Source organism: Colletotrichum chrysophilum, assembly GCF_026319265.1.
Source record: "Colletotrichum chrysophilum strain AFK26 chromosome Unknown scaffold_43, whole genome shotgun sequence".
Classification (NCBI taxonomy): domain Eukaryota; kingdom Fungi; phylum Ascomycota; class Sordariomycetes; order Glomerellales; family Glomerellaceae; genus Colletotrichum; species Colletotrichum chrysophilum.
In genome coordinates, this window is record NW_026517330.1 from 208,090 (window position 1) to 229,517 (window position 21,428).

At 55.3% G+C, this 21,428-nt stretch overlaps 2 protein-coding genes across 2 annotated transcripts; both read right to left on the bottom strand.

Annotated features, from left to right (window-relative positions):
- Positions 1–2,839: 2,839 nt before the first annotated feature.
- Positions 2,840–10,986, bottom strand: COL26b_006063 (NRPS; the record flags this gene model as incomplete). The annotated part of the gene is made up of 3 exons (XM_053178889.1): positions 2,840–6,824; positions 6,878–8,025; positions 8,146–10,986. The coding sequence occupies 3 exons, from the start codon at positions 10,984–10,986 to the stop codon at positions 2,840–2,842; spliced, it is 7,974 nt and encodes a 2,657-aa protein (XP_053037196.1).
- A 7,555-nt stretch (positions 10,987–18,541) lies between these two features.
- COL26b_006064 (uncharacterized protein) lies at positions 18,542–19,803 on the bottom strand (the record flags this gene model as incomplete). The annotated part of the gene is made up of 2 exons (XM_053178890.1): positions 18,542–19,487; positions 19,550–19,803. The coding sequence occupies 2 exons, from the start codon at positions 19,801–19,803 to the stop codon at positions 18,542–18,544; spliced, it is 1,200 nt and encodes a 399-aa protein (XP_053037197.1).
- Positions 19,804–21,428: the final 1,625 nt, after the last annotated feature.

Consider the following 21,428-nt stretch of genomic DNA (forward strand, 5'->3'; position numbering starts at 1 on the left):
TACAGAATGCAGCAGAACTCACCCCAAGCGTGCTTCTTGTATGCGTCCCAACTGACGACGAAGGCTTCTTTGACTTCTTCCCGCCGACCGTCCCAATCAGCGGATTGAGAATGTGGTGAAAATTGCGAGTACCCAAGTGCATGATCTGAGAAGTAGCTTGCAACGAACATACTTGCTAGCCCAATAAAGCATAGCATGATTATGACGTTGCGTATTCTGCGTTGCATATTTCTCCTGCCGTGGTGGGATGACCGCCTGGCTCTTCGGATGTCGTCGCCAATTGATTCGGCGGTCTTAGAGACGGAGTAAGACGAGTAGACTGAATCTGCTGACGAACTTCGTCGTCCGCGTCTGGTTGGTGATGACGCCATATCAAATGGTAATGAATGATAGAAAGTTGAGCGGACAAGAAGAACCGCAGTGCCCTCGGTTCAGCAATGAATATGTACATGATCATCAATCTTAGGAGATTGACGAGTAGCCTCCAACAGGGCTCCGGGCAGTACGGCGCTTAGCGTCCGCGACAGCGGTCCCTGCCGTGAGCATCCCGATGTGGCGACCGCCGAGGGAGTCGGCGGCTACTTCAAACGTGTTGATAGCATAGAAGCCATGGCCGCATAGCATTGGACCGGCGCAAATGCCCGGTAGGCCGGCGTTTTGGTTATGATCTCCTGAAATCTGAAGTTGGCATTCCTGCTCAGGTTAACGTGGCCTGAGCAATCACGAGCTGGCTGACGCTATTGGATACCGAGGGACTGGGTCGGGAAGGTAATGACCTTAAAAAAGACGAAGCCCGGTGCGATGTCGTTCTCTCGAACCAACGGCGAGCTGTTACTCGTCGAGAGCCCATAAACCGATGGTTGGTTGGCATGGGTTTCCCTTGGTTCTCTCCCGCGCGCTACGGTCGCCGTTTGTGGCCGTTGTTGATGATTGGTAGAACTGCTGCAGCATTGCCTCAAAAGGGGACAACAGCGCGTAAACCAGCGTGAGATAAGTATGCGCCCGTGGCCTGTCCCCATTTTGGTTTCCTTGGCATGAATTCATGTTTGCTTCCAACGACCAACATGACCGTTGGTGCGTTGTTCATCTGCACCAACAACGAAGATTCGGGTGGGATCACAGCATCGTGAGATGAGTCCAAGATTGAAAGAAGCCCGACTGGCGCCTAGCTAAAACCTGCGCCGCACTTCAGCAGATACAATGGACCTTATGGCGGGTCATGAGATGTCTTCATCGCGAGAGAAGAGTCGCAGCCGCTAGCGCGCTGGCGGAGGATGAAAGACCTTATCTTCAGTCGTCTGCCTGTTAGTCACGGAGCGCATCAGTGAATGTGATCCATAGACGGTGTAAGTCGGGCAGATCATGCCCGGCTTCGACCTTGTGCTTCTCCCAAAAGTTTTGCTTCACCGAAAGTTCTCACGATCTTTACGTCAATTATACTTTTTACCCATCTTTTAATTTATTCCAGAGGCTGTTTCTCTCTTCGGTGACAAAATGGCTGAGCCATACCCTGCGGAGACGAATGCATCCGGCGAAATCACATCCTTCATCGCGCTCCCAACAGTCTTTACCCCGCCGTCCAGTTGCTCAACTGTCTTCCGACTCAACGGCTTCAGTATAGTAGCCTATGATCCAGGCTTCGGAATCGATGTCGATACGAGAGTCCGTTGCGCACCCGCCGCTGTAACGACATGGTGGGAGCAAAGGCGACTCGGAGTCTACAATGGCGACGGACACACTGCCATGAGCATCGGACCTTTGACCTGCCCTTACCAATAGTCCACTGTCGCTTCGTACGTGAAAGATGAAGTCAGTACGCTGGCAATGTGTTGTCCGCCGTAAGCCACGTCGCATCCGTTTTCCGGGTCCTCTCTGACTGACTTATTTAGAGACTACACCCTAACGAACACGAATGGCCATGCCGGGTCTCTTGTCGGAGACTGCCGGTCCAACGTTTTGACTGGCGCCGTCCTTACGTTTGCATCTTCTAATGTGTCAGAGGGCCGGTGGAGGATGAACACCACCACTGTAGAGTGGGAGTCTTTCATCGGTGCCATTGCTGTTGTGCGATGGAACACTCTTCCAGGGGCTATCGGCGCTCCATCCAGTTTATCTGCCACCGCAACAAGCAATCTAAACTCCCCAGCAGAAACAAATACAGACGCTTCAGCGCTTCCCCGACAAACAACACCCACAGAGCCGACACCCACGATACTGCCGTCCAGCCCAACCGAGATCCCCACGTCAATAAATCAAGGCATTCCGCTTAGTACAACTATCGGTATTGGGGTCGGAGTGGGTGTCGGTGTCATTGCAATTTTTCTCGTTGCGTTCCTGCTCTGGAGGAGAAGGCGACGGCAATTGCGCAGCTCAGAAGAGCCCCCAGCTTTTGATGCGCGGGCACCAATACCGTACGAGCCGGACAAGCATGCGTACCAGTCGTACTATCATGAGCTTTACGGTCATCAAGATGGAAGGCCAGCAGGAATGGCGGAGATGCCTGTTCCTCAGTATGTTGCGGAGCTAGATGCACGATACCCCCGAGTTATTTGAAGGATTAGACGATACGATGTGTGATATCTGGAGTAATAATTGATAGAACTAGGTCTGGCCAGGATCACAAGTGGCAACGGAGAGACAGCAGAAAGACTCGATGTATACAATACAAGGCAATTTATTGGGATATCTTCATGCCACGGCCTACCAATTTTCTCTCTCTTGACCTTTTCCCCAAACAAATGAAAATTATTGATAGACATTATCCATACGACAGTCTCTCTTTTCATGCCCGAAAACATCGCCTGACGCCAGACGCTTGCAAACAACAAACATCAATCAATCAACTCGCTTTAGACCCAGCACTCACAGGGCTGACAAGCCCGATCCTACTCATTCGACTGAACACACTGCCGGCCTTCCTTCGAATCTTGTTCCCCTCAGCTGGTGTGCTCACGGCCGGCGTGGTCAACGTGCTCGCGCTCATCGGGCTGACAACATTCTCATTCTCCGCCTCGGCGTCAGCTTCATCATCAGTAGTGCGACTGCTTCCTGTGGTCATGCTTTCCATACTGCTTCCATCATGCTGGACGGCAAGACTCAGCCGCGGGCGACGTGCCAGGGTCTGAGTGGGAGCTTGCGTCTCCGCTACATCCGTCTCCAACTCTACCGGCGAAGCAGTGGTAATTGCTGCGCCGATGTTGGGCTGCGTGCCGCTCGTCATTTCGGCGATGGAGTTCATGAAGGGTTGCTGCGCAGCGGTCGAGCTGCGATAGACGTCAACAGAGCTGGATGAGCTAGCGGAGGTGCTGCTCAGTCCTCGCTCCACTGTCTTGTTGGGAGTAATGGTGGTGGTCAGCCGACGCAGGCTGCGGCCCCATGCTGGATGGGCTTTAGGTGAGAAGACCTCGGAGATGGTTCGCCGCTTGGCGTCACGCAGTTTTCGCGCAACAAGCTCGAACTGTTCTGCCATGGTGGGGTGCGCCATGATCTCCTCCATGGAGATGTGCAAGTTGTGTGAACCCGGTATGCCCAGCTTGGGAAGCTCTTGCGTGAGGGCCTGGGATAGCTGCGCAGCGGGAATCATGCTTCCCCAGAGATCGTAAAAGGCTGCATTGGGGAGCTGGCTCTCTGGAACGCCAAGGGACCGCGGGTCAAGGATCTCGGTCCAGACTTTGGAGATTTTCTTCTGAATTGAGGCACGGTGGTCGTCGGACATGCTTGCACCGACGTTGGTTGTCTTTGGCTCCATGTCGATCTGAGGGAGAGGGATCTGTGACGTGGCGGCACAGTAGTCGGCGGTCGAGGGGATGAGGGGATGGAGCATCGACACAGAGGTCAGAAGCTCGATGGTGGAGCAGAGAGCCTTGAGAGTCTCGTTGGCGAACAAGCTTGGAATGCGGTTCTCGCAGAACGTAATTGAGATGTGTCCGCAGCTGGGGTTGTCCTGGGTGGAGATGACATGCAAGTCGTACATGTCGCGGCTGATGGGTTCCACGATGTTAAACTTGCACTTGACTGTGCCTAGGTTGAAGATCGCGGCCTCCTTGGCGGCATCCTGGTGACGGTGCTCGACGACGGTGCTGAAGCGCGTCCAGTAGGGAAGCTTGGTGCACTTCTCCACTACCTCGAGCCAACCCATGTTCTCGAAAGGGATGCTCATGACGCGCTGGCCATGAACGTACTTCAAGAGCTCAAGTGGGCTGCTGAGTGTCTCGGCGAAGCGGACGCGGACGGGGATTGCGTTAGAGACCGGACCCAAGGTGCCGGAGATGTCGGAGCCGTCAGCGAGGCGGAGATGTCTGCCCTCAATGACTTCGCCGAAGAGAACATCGCCAGAGCCAGAGAGGTTGGCAAGGACCATTGCCCATGCAGACTTGACCACCGTGTCGAACGAGATGCCGAGATTAGCAAGGGACATGACGGAGACGTTCTGGGAAAGGGTCTTGATGTTGGAGCTCAGAGCAGGCGGCTTAGCGTGGGCGACGACTTGGGTCATTTTGGCACCGTCCAGAAGGGAGGTCCAATGCTCCAGGGCGCCAGCGACATGAGAAAGCTGTGCGGAACGAACGAAGTCAAAGTATGTCGCCCTGCGTGGCGGGCAGGAAGGGGCGATATAGATGCTCTTCAAATGTTGAAGCAATAGAGAAATGGACGCATCGTCATACTGGGCCCCAGAAAGCCGCAGAACCAGGTTGGACTGCTTGCCAGCATCGACGAAGAGGAACTTGGTCATTGGCGTTTCAAGCGCGAAGGGCGCCGCCTGGTCCCTCTTGATCAACTTCTCAGTCATGTTGGCAACTCTCCATGTCGGGACCTCGATTCTTCTAAACTCGGGGTTGAATGACTTGAGGGCCACTTGGTAAACCCGTCTCTCATGCGTAACGAACGCCGTCCTCAGGATGGGATGAATCTTAGCAAGGCAAATACAAACAGCCTCGAGCTTCTTGGGATGAACAGGTCCAGTGAAGCTGAAGGTGAAGTAGGTGAGACTAGAGCTTCCCTTGAGAAGACCGGTCTCGAGGAACTTGAGTTGGGTGGCGGATGCCTCCGCGACGTCGGTGATTTCCTCTCGAGATATGCCCATCTTCGGCGCGATGATGTCCTGGATGAACTGCTCCTCAAATTGCATCTCGGAGCTCGAGCCTATGGAAGAGGAGGCGTTGGATGGCAGCTCGGCAATGTCGACAGTGAATTCCGCACTTATGGTGATACCCTGGCAAAGCTCGGTGAGGGTTGCGCCGCGAAGGATGTCAGGAAGTGCGATGATGAGACCCTGCTTGCGGCAGTCGACCACGAGCTGGGCAGCAAGGAAGGTTTCGCCACCGAGAGAGAGGAAACTCTGGTTACCGCGGATGCAGGCTGCATCGACGCCTAGGAGAGTAGACCAGATCAACCTCATGCGCTCTTCCACTTGCGTGAGCGGAAGAGGCTTGATGCCCACCGTCTGCACATCATCGGGCGACGGGACGGTTGACAACTCCAATAGTTGTTCTTGAGATAGCCAGCTGACCATCTTCTGGAGTTTGCGGCGGTTGACCTTTAGTGATGGGGTGACCGGAAGATGTCTGACAGGGACAAAGATGGTTGGCATCATGTGTGCGGGGAGACCGCTGCCCACCGAGGACTCAATGAGCTTCTTGGCGATGTAAGTGCGCTCGCGGGTCGTAATCGTAATTCTGGTAAGGTCCTCCGACCCCTCAAAGAGCTTCTCGCCCAGCTCAATGAATGCTGCCAGTGCAGGCTGGGCATCACGAGTGATGATCGAGTCCACGGCGAGATCCATCCCTTGGCCAAGGCAGCGACGGAGCTGCTGTTCAACTTGGGCGACAGGGATGATCTGACCCTTGATCTCAACATCATCACGGCCGCTTGAGACGAAGTCGAGCATGCCATCGTCCATGTAGCGAACACGGTGGCCTGTCTTGAAGTACCGCGTCTTTGGCTTCCCATCCTCAAGTGACACATCTGAGTCCTGCGGGAGATGTGCCAGAGGCTGTCCTGGAACGAAGCGATGCGCAAGGGTCGGGCTCTCGATGATGAGCTCTCCAATGGCACCAATTGGCATGAGTCTGCGGTGGTCTTCGGGATTGACAATCCAGAACCTGCCGAGGAAAGGTCGCGCGACCCGGGTCAGATCCTGCGGCCTCGTGACCTCGAGAACCGAGATGCCGAGAGGGCAGATGTCTGGAGCACCGTATGCCAGAAGGACCTTTGTCTTTTCAATCCATGGAGCGCAGGTATCCTCGTCGAGGCGTCGAGTCCTGAAGCAGACGGTCCTCAAGCTGGGAATGGCTGCCGGAGTCATCTTCCTTGCCAGGACTGGCGTCAGGTAAGTCCAGTTGACGTCCATTCTGCGAGCGGCGCCGACGATATCGCTGGTCTTCTCGACGCTGGAAGGTACGCATACACAACCGCCATGTACGAGTGTTGAAAGCAGCTCAATGAGCGCCGTGTCGACGTTGAATGAAGACAGCTGCATAACGCGGCTGTCGGCATTGAGATTGAGTGCTCGGCCTTGTGTGACGAAAGCTGCAGAAAGAGCAGCGTGGTGGAAGATGATTCCCTTTGCCTCTCTGCCGCGCGATGAGCCAGGAGAGAGGAGGATGCATGCGGCATCGTTCGGCGCGGCCATGGGAAGAGGCGACTCAAGAGGGAAAGTGACGTTGAAGAGAGAGTCGTCAACGACGATGACGCCCTCGATGATTGACTCGAGGTACTTCCAGTTCATGTCGGTTGCGATGAGGATCTTGGGCGAGAGCTGGCGGATGAAGGTCTCGACGTTGTTTCGGTCTTCGGCATCGATAGGCACAAAGCAGCCACCGGCCCTGTATCTATGTCAGTAACGTTCGAGCTCGTCAAACGATTGGAGAGCACTTACTTCAAAACGGCCAGGATGCTGATGACTGCCCACTTGTTCTTGTCCAGGATGACTGGTACGGGTACACCAGGCCGCACACCCCACTGCACGAGATAAGTGGCAAGTCGAGAAACAAGACGGCCCGTCTGCCTGTACGAGAGGTGGCCATCCCAGGCGCAAATAGCCTGAGCATCTGGCCGAAGCCTTGCTTGCTGTGAGATGAGCGCGTGCACACAACCGTGAGATGCCTCGTTAGCCTTGTCCGTCTCCCAATCACTGATCAACAGCTGGGCGTAATCTCTGTCAGTGAAGAGATCAATACTGTTGATGGAGCCGTTAGCGCTGCTTAGGATCGATAGCACAGCACGCCCGAAGGTGTTAGTCAAGTTCTGAGCTTGAGAAGCAGTCATGACTCTATGAGAGACACCAGTGATCAGCTGTCCGTTGACAAGCGTCAACGAGAAGGTGACATCGTAGTCGGGGGTGTTGAATGCCTGGACACAAGCAAGTCCCATCGGCGGCCTGGTCGAGCTGAATCTGCTCTTCAGCTCATGAGGCTCCTCCTGGTAGGACAGGCAAGTGTTGAAGAGCTTGTCTCCCTTGAGACCCAGAGCATGTTGAATCTCTGATATGCAGACATTCTGGTGTGGACGGAAAGCAGCAGCGTCTTCCTCAACAGTTCGAAGAACCTCCACAACGGTCTTGTAGTTCTCCAATCCTATCGCACAGGTGGTAGTGTTCTCGAATGCACCCACCGCCATGCTCAACCCCTCAGAAGCACCATCAGCGTCGCGACCAGCTGAGCGGTAACCGAAGCAAACCCGGCTTGACCCCGTGAAGGCACGCAGAACAAGCGCCCATGCCAGCCGGACGACAGTTGCCCGACTGATTCCCTGGGTGCGGCAGAACTCATCAATCTGCACCATCGGCAGGTCGATGAAGAAGTTGGTGTGTTGCATGATGCCCTCGGTGACGGTCATCAATCGCGGGAACAAGCATGGTTGAGTCTCCTGAAGACGGCCCAGCCAGAAGTTGAGGCTATTTTCCTGGCGCGCTGACGAGATGTACTGCAAGCACGCAACATGCGACGGGTCCAGAACTTTCATGGGTAGCTTGCTGGAATTATACATCCTCTTCAGGTCCCACATGATGTTTTGGAGGCTCAAAGCCTAAAAGAAGGTCAGCACGTGGATCGGGTGTAACGAACGGGACGAAGGTTTCTTTCTTACATCACAAAGCGCATGACTGATATCGAGCCTCAGAAAGGTACTGGCATGGGACCTGCAGACCGACACCCTGTGGCGCGGGTTGTAAGGTGTTGCACTCATCGGCGGCAACGCATTAAGAATGGCCACCGGGTCTGTGCCCGCCTCAGCATCGACGAAGAGCATTTCGGGCGAACATTTCCTCAGCACGACCTGGTCGAAGAGCCCGTTGTCGGAGATGCTGTCGATGAAAACCGTCCGAAGTGCCGGGTACTTGGCAACGATCTGCTGCCAGACCGAGCAGATCTGAGCCTGATCTGCGACGAGACCGTTGGGGGCGGAGAGCTCGTAGATGGCATGGTTGTGGCAGGTTTCTAGGTTCTGTGTTTGGCTGATGAGTATTTCCTGCTGGAGGGCGGTGACCGGGAAGACGTCCTCGATATCCTTGGCGCTGGTCAGGCCGAGAGCAACCAGGCGGTCGGTGTTCAGCTTTGCCAAACCCTCGTAGGTCGTGTCCAGCATCGGCACATCAGACAAAGTAAGCTCCTGCCCGCGGTAGCGAAGCCGGCCAATGGCCTCGTAGAGGAGATGTTCATAGGTTTGGATCCATTCGGTAATCTTATCCTGGTGCTTGCAGTTCTTGTTGTAGATGATCTGGACTGATGCAGCGCCCTGGTCAACCATGGCTGAGACCTCGAAAAGAGCAATTCTGCTGACGTCCGGGCCGATGTCTGAAGCATCGGTTGAAAGCAGTCTACCGGGGATGGTGAGCTGCTCCAAAACGCCCTTCTCTCGTTCCAATTGTTGGACAGAGCCAGCGTAGGTGAACATGACCTCGAATGGCCAACCTTCCGCGTTGCGCGAAGCCGCTTCAGGACCAAAGTACCTTGAGGCGAAATAGTTCCAGCCACGGCGAAAGATGGATCGCCTCGTGTCCTTCATCTTGCGCAGAACTTGGAGAAAGTCGTCGGCCATATCGACTTGAAGCGAAACCGGGCAGAGGGACGTAAACCAGCCGACCGTCTCGGTGATGTCGATGTCCTGGCTCCAGGGCTCTCGTCCGTGCTCCTGGTTCCAAACCACCGGCGCCCGGCGGTCGTGGAATGTTTGGCTGAATGAGAGCATTAATGCGGCCATGTAGATGTCTGACATGTCGGTTCTGAAGACCTGGTTGCATGCTGTGTGGAGAATAGCGGTCAACTCCGCAGTGAGAGTGAAGCTTGCCGTCGCGATGTCGTTGTAAGTGTTGAGTGAGTCTTCGAGGCCCCAGTAGTTGTACTGGCCGCTCGGTAGCTGGTAGGGAAGCGCCAACTGATCTGCGTTGTTGCAGATGTACTCCTCCTGGAGCTCGTTCCATCTTTGGAATGGCATTGAGCGCTCAGAGAACAAAGTGCCCTCGCGCAGAAGCTCATCGAGGTCGTGGATGATAATGCGCCATGACATCATGTCCACGACGAGATGGTGAGCGAGTAGGTAAACAAGTTGCTGGCCGTCATGTGTGCGGAAGTGTTCGACTGCGAAGACGGGGCCAGTCTCAATGTTAATGCTGGACTGTGTTTTCGCAATGATGCCGAGAACTTCCACCGTGGTGCTGACTGAGTGATAGCGAAACCCATACGAATCTTCCACCGTTGGTACTATTCGCTGCATCCAGCCGTCGGCAGTGGATCGAAACCGGGCGCGCAACATGGAGTGGTGACCGACTACTGTTGCGATGGCGGCGTGGACGTCCTCGAGAGTTGAGTTGTTCTTGACGCGCAGCAAGATGCTCTGATTGAAGCGGTAGCCACCATTCGGGGCAAGTCGTTGTTCCAGACGGCCGCCGATGCCAGTGTCAAAGTAGAGTTGCTGCATTGGTGACAACTTGAATCCTTCGAGTGACTCCTCATTCCACGCGGTCTTGTGCTGAGTTTTCCGGATTGCGAGTGCCGCTAGTTGGCCGAGCGTTGGACATTGGTGAACATCCTCTGGTCTCACTACGATGGATGCCGTCCGGCACTCAGCGACCAACATCATGGCGGAGATGTCATCGCCGCCGAGCTGACTGAACGAGAAGTTCATGCCCACCTGCTTCTGTGGTATCCTGAGAACGTCGGCCACGGTCTTCTGCAGGATGCGCTCCATCTCACTCAAAGGCTCCTGAAAGAGCTCATGAGATTCAAGGCTGGAAATCTGGTGGTACATGTCTTCGTTGATGTTCTGAATCCATGTCTGGAGCCGCCTCCTGTCGACGGAGCCCTCACCGTCGGAAGGCATCTGGTCGAGCACGATCCATGAGTTTGGTACTGAGTGAGCCCCTTCTGAGGTTTCTAGAGCCAGGCGGACTGCTGCGACCTGGCTTCCAGCAAAATGCATTTGCGACTGAGGAATGAGGCGGATACTTGAGAGGCTGGATTGGGAGACCCGACCGGATGCCAGAGTGACGAATGCCACGAGCTTTCCCTCCAAGTAGCCGGCCTTTGGCCTGATAACAGCCGCGCTCGTGACCTGGGGCGTGGACTCGATGAAGCGTTCGATGGCGACCTGTGGTGCCCTCAAGGGTGCTACTTCGGCGCTGTGGGTGGATTCGCACGATGATGTTGAGTAACCCCCGCTGCTTCGTCTGGGACTTGAGCTGAAGACATCGGAGGGAGAAGCGCTGTCTTCGTCGGACTCCTTGGACGCAGGCACAGGCACGGTCTGGCCGAAGGGGGTGATGCAGGTCTGAAGCTCCGCCAAGGTGTGACAGCGAAGAATGTCGCTCGTCCTGACTCCGAGTCCGAGGCTCATGCACCTTTTCCTTAGCTCGATGGCGGCAGGTCGATCTCCACCGAGGTCAGCGAACGAGTCGAACAGCTCAATGCTGTTCCGCGGCAAACTCAGCACGGCGGCTGTTGCTGAGAGTAGCCTGTCCTCAACGGACTCTGTGTGTAGTAATGACGACATTGTGGTGTCGATTTTGGGGAGTAATTTGGTGCTGACTGAGTCGGCCATGTTGGTGTAAGTGGGTGAGGTGGTCCGAGTCGCGATCTGATCTGAAGAAGAGAAGAGAGGCTGCAGAAACAGCGTTGAGGGGTATCTCAATAACACATAAAACACACAAACAAAGGTGGCGGCCGGGTGCGGGTGGCCGACTACACAGATCAGACGTCGGTCCTTTAAGGTGGTGGACTTTCTTCCTGGGTGAGGGTCAAAGGTGCCGGGTGTTGTTGGTTGGACGGGATGGACAGTCGAGGGAGTGTTTGGGGGATGACGCTTTCGGGGGCCGTTTGTTGGTACGAGGTTCTTTGAAGAACCAACGACTCTGTCACACGAGGGCAAGGGACGATATCACCGGTAGGAAGCAAGGAGAAGCAAGAAAAAGAAGACAGTGAGGGGGGAAGCGGGCGTTGATGTGGTGAAATAATGTGGAATGCGCAGCAGATGGCTACCCACCCAACCGAAACCAAGACCAGAAGAGGCTCTAATCATCCATCCTCTTTCTCACTCGAGAAAAGAGTAAGAGCATTGGGACGGAGGTTTCTTGCTTACCTACCTTAGCCATGCCCAGGCAAGATGGAAAACCAGGGTAGGTACCGGGTACTGGCAGCGTAGGGCCGGGTTAGAGCTAGCAAACGACCAGGAACCGGCATGGTTGTAGATTGAGCTTCTTCCCATGGCCGCCCCATGGCCCCGGCCCCTCTGACGTGCTGGGGTCCAGCTCGTCGCTGCAGAAGGGTGGGGGAGACAGGCTTCCATTGGGTGGGTGGGAGGTCTGAAGGAGTGACTAACGAGACGAAAGACTGATGGGATGGGAGGAGGAGAGAGTGCGAGTGGCAGCAACTTGCGACCGCACTACACATAGGGTTGCTAGCTAAGCTGCTAAGGTGCTGAGGTATGGCCGCGCCACGCCATGCCATGTCACGGCCTGCCGCGGCCTGGACATGCATACCCGCGTCTTGCTGGAGATTGTCACTCGCGAGTGTGGAATGGGGGCCGGGGCCCGGGGGCCGGGGGTCGTCCAGGCAGTTACTTGAGAGTGTGGAGAGCAGCTTAGGCAGTGAAGAATGCCTTGCTCGTTACCACATGAACAAGTTGATACGACCTTATTTGCGGGTGCCACAGACACCCGGGAATAGCTCTGCAGCGAAAGCGAGACGGGCGACCAAGATAGGGACGAGGGACCAGGGTAACATGTGGGATAGAAACATGAAGATCGGAGGGTGGAGTGAGGCAGAGGCACAGGCACAGGCACAGGCAGAGAAACAGAGTAGAGGAGAGGCAGAAACAGACGAGAGCGCGGACTGCGCCCCCTCGGCGGCCGTGGTCCGTCCTCACAAGCTCCCAACGGGCCGTCCAATACCAACTTGCAACAGAGCAAGGGAGGCATGCACTACGCCGTAGGTCATTATTGTAGTGTCCAATGCGACAGAGCAGGCGACGACGACAGCTGCGTAAGGCAGGTTGGTTCTGAGCCACGCGGGCGACGATCTAGCCGTGGTGGCCCCCAGTCTTTTCCGTGTGCCCGTCAAACAAACAGAGGAAGCGCGGCACTACTGGCGAGCAAGGATGGTGCTGGACCTTTGGCTGTGAGCCTGTGATGGAGGTGCAGTCTGGGTGGATAGCTGGCGCGGTCTGGTAGTGTAGGTGTGAGGTGACATTGGATTGCCGCGACAGTGCGTCCTTCCCGTTCAGACCTCTTGATGATGCGTTTGCAGGAGGAAGAGGATTAGAAAAAGAGACAGCGAATGGCGATGGCGACAGAGTGGAAGAGCAAGTTGGGACGGAAGAGAGAGAGAGACGAGGAGATGGAACAGCGGGGAAAGACACACAGGGCAGAGGCAAGATAAGATACATACAAGTTCCCAACAAGGTAATCATCATGAACATACGCCACAGATCTGTCACCATGAACCAATCAGAGTCTCTGAATGGCTTCAGTCTCATCAGCCACAGCAACAACTCGTCACCTCGACACAGTATCTGATCTCTGCAACAGCAGCCACAGCGGATGAATGCAGAGTAGTACTGTGTAGTTCAGTGGTCCCTCGCCGTCTCGCAGGTGCCATTGGACGTGCTAAATCGATCCAACAAGCGCCGTCCCCTCACCCTCTCCAGCACCCACGGTGCGGCTATGTTCATGGTGCCTTGCCTTAGCGGAGGGGGGCTGAGCTCTGGAGCTGTGCAACGCTGCAGCTGCCATAATAGAAACAGACAGACCATCCATCCATCCATCCATCATTGCCGAGCCATCCAACAGCCACTCGAGATCGCCAGTCCCTGCACACACAACTCTCCAGCATCATCCTCTTTGTGTTGCAGTCCTCTTCGACTGTTCCGCCCCGGGCAAACAGACAGTCTCCAGGAAGCACCGTCTCCCGGCGAGGGTCTTCCCGGTACGACGGGGGCGGGCGGCGGGCTGGACAACGGCACGACAGAAGCTTCAACGCTCTTCCCGTCCCTCCAACACCCCAAAAATGGCAGCCGAGTTTCTCATCTGCCTCTTGAGTAGTAAGCAGGCTTCATCAGCATGAACACTAACGCCTGTGTCCACGAATCCGGATCAGCTGTCCGACGCGACTGGCAGCAAAACTCAAATCTCCAACACCGGCTCCTGCCAAGCAGCGACCACTGCGTATTCAGCTCACCGAAACCCAAAATATCGCAGTCTCTCTGATACTGCACCTCCAGGGTGTCTGTCACTCGCTGGCGGTGAAGCATATTATTGCTCTTGCAGCGTGTTTGCCTTTCCAAGGATGTTACTTAATCACAGGTCTTTCTCCTCGTTCCATTCTCGGTCTGGACTCGCAAGGGCTGAGCACCTTTCCCCCCGGGACGGTGAGATTGCGAGATATTCCGTCCCCTCCCATAAGAATTAACTCTCGTAACCACCATCTTCCTACACCTAAATAACACACTCTACTGCGTATATTTCCATTTACCCCTCTGCACATGCTCGGACGAAGACTCGCCTTCAAGCTTACACCGCGCAGTCAGCATCCCTCTCAAGCCAAACCCTTCCACAACCAACGCCCCTCTATCTGGTCCAACCTTGTGCCCCGAGGCAATGTCCACGAAGCTCCCGACAATTACGTATCCACTATTCCACACCTGGGGGAGTTGCTGATTCCCATGGTTAGCAGTCTCCCATTCTCCAATTCACTCTGTCCCACCACACACCACGGCCCTCGGTCACGTACGCGGTGTACGCGGCCGGCAGCAACCCCACCGCTCACCGGCCACTGGACCGCGACCCTGAGCCACCATCAGGGTCCAACATGGTTATCGTCATGATTATGCTGTTGGTTGGTTTCATCTCCCCGGTACATAAACACTTACAAAGCCCCGCCCCGCAGCGGGAAACGGTCTACAGTGATGCCCATGCCAGCGAGGTCCAACCAACGGGCCCTTGGTAATGCTTCCTTGGGCCGAACTGACTGCCAAGTGGCGGAGATGACAAAGAGACTCGGCCACGAAACACCATAATCCACTCCGTCTGACCAAAAAGTTTCACGAACATGGACACGGAGACTGGGGGAGTGACTGTGACTGAGCTGCGTCTTCTGCACACGAGGTTCCGACAAAGCGTAGGCTCACGGACCAGAGGCGACGGCATCGGGACCCGACCCCGCCAAAAGCCCGTCGCCTCCTCATCGCCTCCCCTCACCTCGCTCTTCTCCCGCGGAGACAAGCAAACGGAAGGGTCCAGGTGATCAGGAAGAACCGTCTCAACAACTGTTGATCGTATCTGGCAATCATTCAAGCTGTAAGGGTTGGCTTCGCCCCCAAAAAACTACGCTCGGTGCCGTCTCGGTCACGGTCGGCCAACCTTACATAAAAGGTAAGCCGCACGTACTCGGAGGAACAGAATAAGTTCACCGCCGACACAAACCGTAGCACTGCCAAGATCACGGATTGCTCCTGCCTGTCAAAAAGGCACGGCAAGACTCAATCTTCGTCTGATCATCTGCCAGAAATCGACCTGGCCCAGATTCCCATCCAGAATCCCACTGATGAAAACACTGTCCTCTTCCAACAAAACCCATTTCATCCTCTTTTGCCAGCGTGTAAGTGATGATGTGACATGTCCACTTCCTTTTCTCAGTGCGGCCTCAGCACCGCTGGATTTTGCATGCCCACGCTGCCAGGAACATGTGAGAAACATGTGAGAAATTCAAGGCGGCCAATGCTTACCCCCAAATTTCGGTTCATGAGCGCTTCACCCTCGCCAGAGTCGGAATCAGCACCACTATGAAATCATATCGATCCTCTTTGGCGGAGCGCATCTGTCCACCTTGAGGAACTGCCCACGGCCCCCGTTAATCATGACAAACCTCTGCCAAACAACGCAGCAAAGCCCCAAACTTGTACAGAGTACAGAATCACAAGTTCCGCCTCGAAAACCGTCACCGCACGCCCCAAAATCCTTCCAGTGTAAAACATGTCACCGTAAATCTTCCACTCGCTTCCGACTGTCCTCGCCCCGCGTGCCAGCAAACCCAAGCCGGCGCCCGCTCCCCGTCCGGAACTCCGGGGACGCGCTCCAGTTCGAGTCGAGTCTGTTCACCCGCGTGCGACCTGAAGTCCCAACAAACCCCTGCGGCAAGCCTTTTTCGAGGCAGTGATGGTGCGGCGTAGTACCAGACCACTTCTCTGCAACAGCGGTAAGCGAACAGAAAAAGAGCCCCCGTTTCACACGCTTCTTGGTCGCACGCGCTGTGTGTTTCTTTGTAGAAAAGAGCTCCACCCACCCGCAAGAGACGCTGTGATGCGTCTAAAAGAGCTGCCTAGCGTCACCCGCGGCGCCAATCTTGCCGCTTCTCTTGGGGGCAGACGCTGGTGACGCTGGGCAGGGGGGCTAGGCTGTAATTACGGCTTATCCCCACTCGACGTCAGCCTTGAGGACGAAACGGGCAGTGAGGTGCTTCAGCTACAGGCGGCAGGATAAGCTGTCAATATCTGTGGCAGATCATGGCGGCGGGAGGCGGACGGCAGCCGAGATGAGCATTGGCTAGGTTGCCGCAGTCGAGTGCGCCTAATCTGAGCGGCAGTGACGGGTGTCGCCCTTGATCGACCGCACGGGAAGGTATTTGTTTGCTGGCTAGTCTTGATGACGGCTACAGCGGTTGCCCGAGGGCCCGGTAGGATGCAGTCAGACGGCGTCGCATTCGCTGGTTCTCATTGACATTGTTCAATCGGGTTGTGTTCCTCTAGGGGATCTACTTTGGGGTCGATGGGGGAATCTCTATCGCCCGTTGCTTGACTTGAGCGATGCCATTGGTTATCGATTTTGCATGTCGTCAGTCGCTGGTCACGCACATAGGACTAACGGCGAAGCAGGTTTTTGAGCATGGATCGAGGCATGCTGGTGTCATTGTCAGAATCGAGATCTCCTGTGATACATTTAGGAATGGAGAAGTCAAGCGTACAAACAGATATCACCGAATGTCATCCAAGTTGATGCCTACGTAGATTCGATGGGCTGGTGATTGAAGACCTTCACCGGGTGAGTCGGAAGGAAGACTTGGCTTGGTACCAAGAGGCTCTAACAACAGTTCTTTCCAACTGCATGAATGTGACTGCATAGACAAAGACAGACCGGATACGCCTGATCCCGTTTGAACCAGATGGTCCTCAACTGAGGTGTTTGAGGTTCCAACGACTTGGCATGACGCTCGCCGGCGTATCTTACCAGGGACGGACTCGCTGTACGACCACGCACATAGGAACGCCCGCCTTAAACGGCCCACAAGCCTATGTTCACGCGCATTGTTGAAGCTATTGATCACGTTTGTTGAAGCGACATTGCCATCTACGGAGAGTGAGCGCGAGCGCGATAGCCGCCTGTATGCCGAGCGCGAGTCCAGAGGGTGTCTATATCCTGGGCTTCGTATCTCTACTCTATTGGCGATTTGAATGTCTGCAGCTTTGCTCAGTTCCAACAGCAACCCTGATCCAGTGTACATAGCCTTTCAAGTCTCCTTGCAGGGTCGTCTGGCATGCTCAAAATGGCCCCTTACGAGAGAGATGAGGATTCAGGAGTCTTTCTATTGCAGTTCCACTGGCAATTTCTGAACTGCAGAGTGAGTAGGTCTCATTCGGGAGTCATGCCAATTGCGGGAGCGGGACAAGTCTTCGGAAATTTGTGCTGTTCACTGCTGTCTTGATATCTCAAAGCCATGTGTAGTTCATCGTCACAAGCACTTTGGCGTGACTTTTCACCGTTGAGCACTGGAACAGCCAGCTTCATCATGATTGTTTTCCAGATAGATGTATGTAGTGGCGAAAAGATATGTTGTGTAGTTGTTCAGAATTTTTACCGTGAAGCTGCTCTGCTGCTTTTTGTCATCATTCCCATTGTAATTATCAATACATCATGCGCGATTTGGTGAAGCAGAGTCTCATCGGGTCACAACAGGGCCCAAGGTAAGTTTTGTTCCGGCATGCTCTGGGTAATTGGAAGGGTTCTCGTAGATCTTGCTTCCTTCTTTCAGGATCGAGTCCTACAAGTATGTGCTATCATGAGCTGCCCCCATCTACCAAGTACAAACTACATGAAGAACAGTTGTCCACTTGTTCTCTAACCCAATTTTCGAGCTCATCGTGAGAGCCTAGGAACACCCTCAACACATGACTGCTCCATGTATTTAAGACGGTACTTTCCAAGATACATTACTTAGTGACCGTACCTAGTCCCTCCGAACCACTCCAGACAGACTGAAGCTTCAAGAACTGAGCCTGGCCAGATGTACTCCTAGAGACCGGGCTGGATTCGGTGCTTGCGTGCCCATGACACCCACGTAGCCCATCCATGTCAAGATGAGCCAGTTCAGCAAGGCGGCTTTCTCCATGTCAATGACCGCCAAGTTCATTAAATCAGACCATCGAATGCACCTTGTGCGAACGGGATTAGCAAGTTGCGCATGGAACCAACATTACAGCACAAGGATGGATCTATGCACGTAGGAGGATGCCATACAAATTCTCCAGCCCGTCGCCATCGTTCTTCGAGGCGGATTGTACGAAGATTCTCGGTCATGTAACGGCGCATACGGCGGAGTATCGCCATCGGTCTGGTTCATGCACGAAAGCACCCGCACATCGAACAGATAGATATCAGGTTCGTTATCTCAGGGGACGTCAGGCAAGGCACACCACCGACCCCTGAACCAACACCCAACAGAGACAGCCCACAATCTTCACCAACACGAACTACGCGGCTGAGCATGCGCTGCGGCCCCCAGGAACGGCCCGCTCGCCATGCATCTCGACATACGAACCATCTGTACAGCTCGTTGGTCCAGGGTCACATTGGGGGCGTTACCAAGACCAACCAACAGGCTTCGGCGGTTAACGACATCTCACCCTGCAAGGCACACTCTAGCATACGATGAAGGTTCATTGTATTAATCCAAGATGATCATGCTATTCAAACGCCAAGTCTACACATCCCAACCAACTCCCCTGAAGAAAAGTTCCTAAACGAAAGTCGAGAAATCCCAACCAACCTCACCCTGCCCATCTACTGCTCAACCCTCCCTTCAACCTTCCACGCGCTCCTCCTCAACCACTCCCCAAGCACCTTAATCACCTTCACCGCCTTCGCGTTCCCGTCCCGAATAGTCTCCTCATCCGACACCATGGCCCCCATCTCATGCATATCAAACGCGTGAATCACGTCCGGCACAAGCAACCACTTCACACTCCCCCTCTGATCCCTCACCTCCCACCCGAACCGCTCGTCCTCCGTCTCCAGCTCCTGCGTCTTGGCCACCTCCTTCCTCCCCACCACCGCCGCCGTCACGCTCTTCCCGCCCAGCTTGCACGCAAACTCCCACCCCTCCCAGGCAAGGTAATCCAGCTCCGCGCCCACCACGCACACATTGTCCGGGAAGTCCGCCCTGTCCGCGTACTTGGGCGAGAGCAGCGGGTCCTTCAGGTTCGCGCCGTACGGCACGTACGCCCAGTCGAACACGGGCGCGAACTCGAGCACGAAATCCCGCTGCTGCCCGCGGATCCCGGGTAACATGCCAATCTTGTACGGGCGGCGGTGGCGCTTCTTCTCGCAGGGCGTGACGAAGTCCACGGGCGGGTAGATCGGCATCACGGCCTTGGGCGCGGCCGTGGGGTGCTGCCGGACGCTCTTGAGCTGGCTCAGGCACAGCGACAGGTTACCGCCGGCGCTGAAGCCGCCGATGGCGATGCGGGATTTGTCGATGGGGAGCGAGTCGTCCTGCACGGCGGCGAGGTAGAGCGCCTCGAGGTCGTGGAGGCCGTTGGGCCAGGGCGCCCAGGGGGCTTTCCAGTAGTTGAGCGCGACGACGAGGGCGCCGTTGAGGTCGGCGAAGGTGCGGTTCCAGGCGTCGTCGTCGTCGGGCACGCCGATGGAGAAGCCGCCGCCGTGGATGGAGAAGAGCGTCGGCAGGGTCTGCGGGGATGTCTGGTCGTAGTCTGAGGGGAAGAAGATGCTATCCGTCGTCGTTGTGTCAGTGGGCTGCGCAATTACACGGCAGAAACAAAGGAAACGTACCGGATGAGGAGGTTCGGTCTGCAGGGGTACTGCTTCATCAGGTCCGGCCGCTGTGCCGCCGACTTTGGGAACCAATACGTCTTCCAGAACTCGAAACTGGCCCGCTGGTAGAACCAGGACTGCAGCCAGGACAGCTTCGTCCCGTACACGATGCGGTTCATGAGGGATGGCGCTTGGCGGTAGACTTGCTGGGGATGGCGGGAGTCGTCGTCGACATCCCCGTTCGTCTGCGCGATCATTTCGCCTTCCGCCATGGTTTTATAGGTTGCGCTGCTTCAGCTGCTTGGCAACGGCTTTTCCCCAGGTGTTTTGGCGGGAGGAGGTGGTCGCAGATGTCGACGAGACCGTGTGCTGCGATGTGAATAGGTTCTGGGACAAGGAGGGGAGGGCAGCTTCCTGTGTATGTGTATGTTGCATGCAGAATGCAGTGACAGGATGGTACTCGGACGATTCTGGGCATTCAGGATCCAGGAACAGGAGCGAAAGGGGTTTGCAGCTACCTATGTAAGGTAGTCTACGTGCGGACTCGGGGAGGTGGACGCTCCCGAGAGAGAAGCTGCTCGAAGGGACGGAGGTTAGCTAGTGATGCCAAAAACTTCAGACGTAGACGTAAGGCCAAAGACGACACGAACGAGAAGAGTCAGCCCACGCGAGGCTGTCCGCGTCATCGTGCGTTGAAGCAGGCAAAAGGGGGCTTTTTCTCTGCAGGTCGTCTCGTCTGGTTTCACGAGTGAAGCTCAGGGACGCGGGCAGAGGCAAGAGACCGAATTTCCGGACCGTATCGCCATCAATGACGGGCCCGGGACGCAGTTCTTTCGCAGTAAAACAGGCAGACAGCGAAAGAGAACAGACGGTTGACTCACGCGAAGATAGATGCCGGCGTAGAAGCCCAAGGCGATGACAGAGACGAGGCGGAGGATGATGTCGGCCAGTTTGTGCGACATCCACGACAGCAGAGAAGACGAGCGGACGGCTCCCGCACCCTCCCTCCCGTGCCTGATTCATCCTCGTTCCCCGTTTGCTTTCTTTTTTTCCCGCAGCGGCGTGTTATGGACAGGGAAGGGGGCTGGGTGGGATGGGGCCACGTTCATGCCGCTGCTGTCAAAACACCAGACGTGCGCATCTTGTTGGATGCATGTGCCTCTTCCTCCTCCTCCTACTCCTCCACTTAGTACTCTGTTGCGCCTGAGCGAGGTTGCCCCTCAGCCGGCAGCATCCCCGGCTTATCGCTTATCGGAGTCGGGAAACTAGGAGCCCCCATTGACTTCTATAACTTAGCTAGCAGCTCCAAGGTGTTTAGTCCAGGGGTCCTGTGGTGTCAAAGCTCCCCTGATTGGACCCTTCAAGCGCCCCGAGAGGATCAAACACGGCATTCAATGCTCACTCTCCCCATCCATATTTACGTTGAAGATGTCTGGAACCCCTCAATTGGAGTGTAATGTGGAAAGACTCAGCTGGAGAACCAGTTCGTTTGATGTCGTGAAGTTTGCCCGACTTTGAATAGCTACGACGGGCATCCCGGACTTTGCGTTTGCTCCGGCACAGTCCGGAGCTCCGGTCTGGCCTCGGGCCCAGCTCCGGCGGGGCAAGAACTAAGAACAAGTCGATCGAGACAAACGTATGAATGCAAGACATGACGGACGAGTGGAGTTTTTTTCCCCAAGGAGATATGATGAAAAACCAGCATGCAATGATTCACAACAAGAGCATTCAGGCACGCTCTGTAAATAAACTAACGAGCGATTTCAAGCGGATTGGTATAGAGGCAAAAGAGACAGTCTACCAACAAGGTAGCCCCTCACAGCTCTCCCCATGATTCGTTTCCAACGTGTTCTCCATTCATTCATATTCTACAACCATGCAGCGTAAACAAAACACA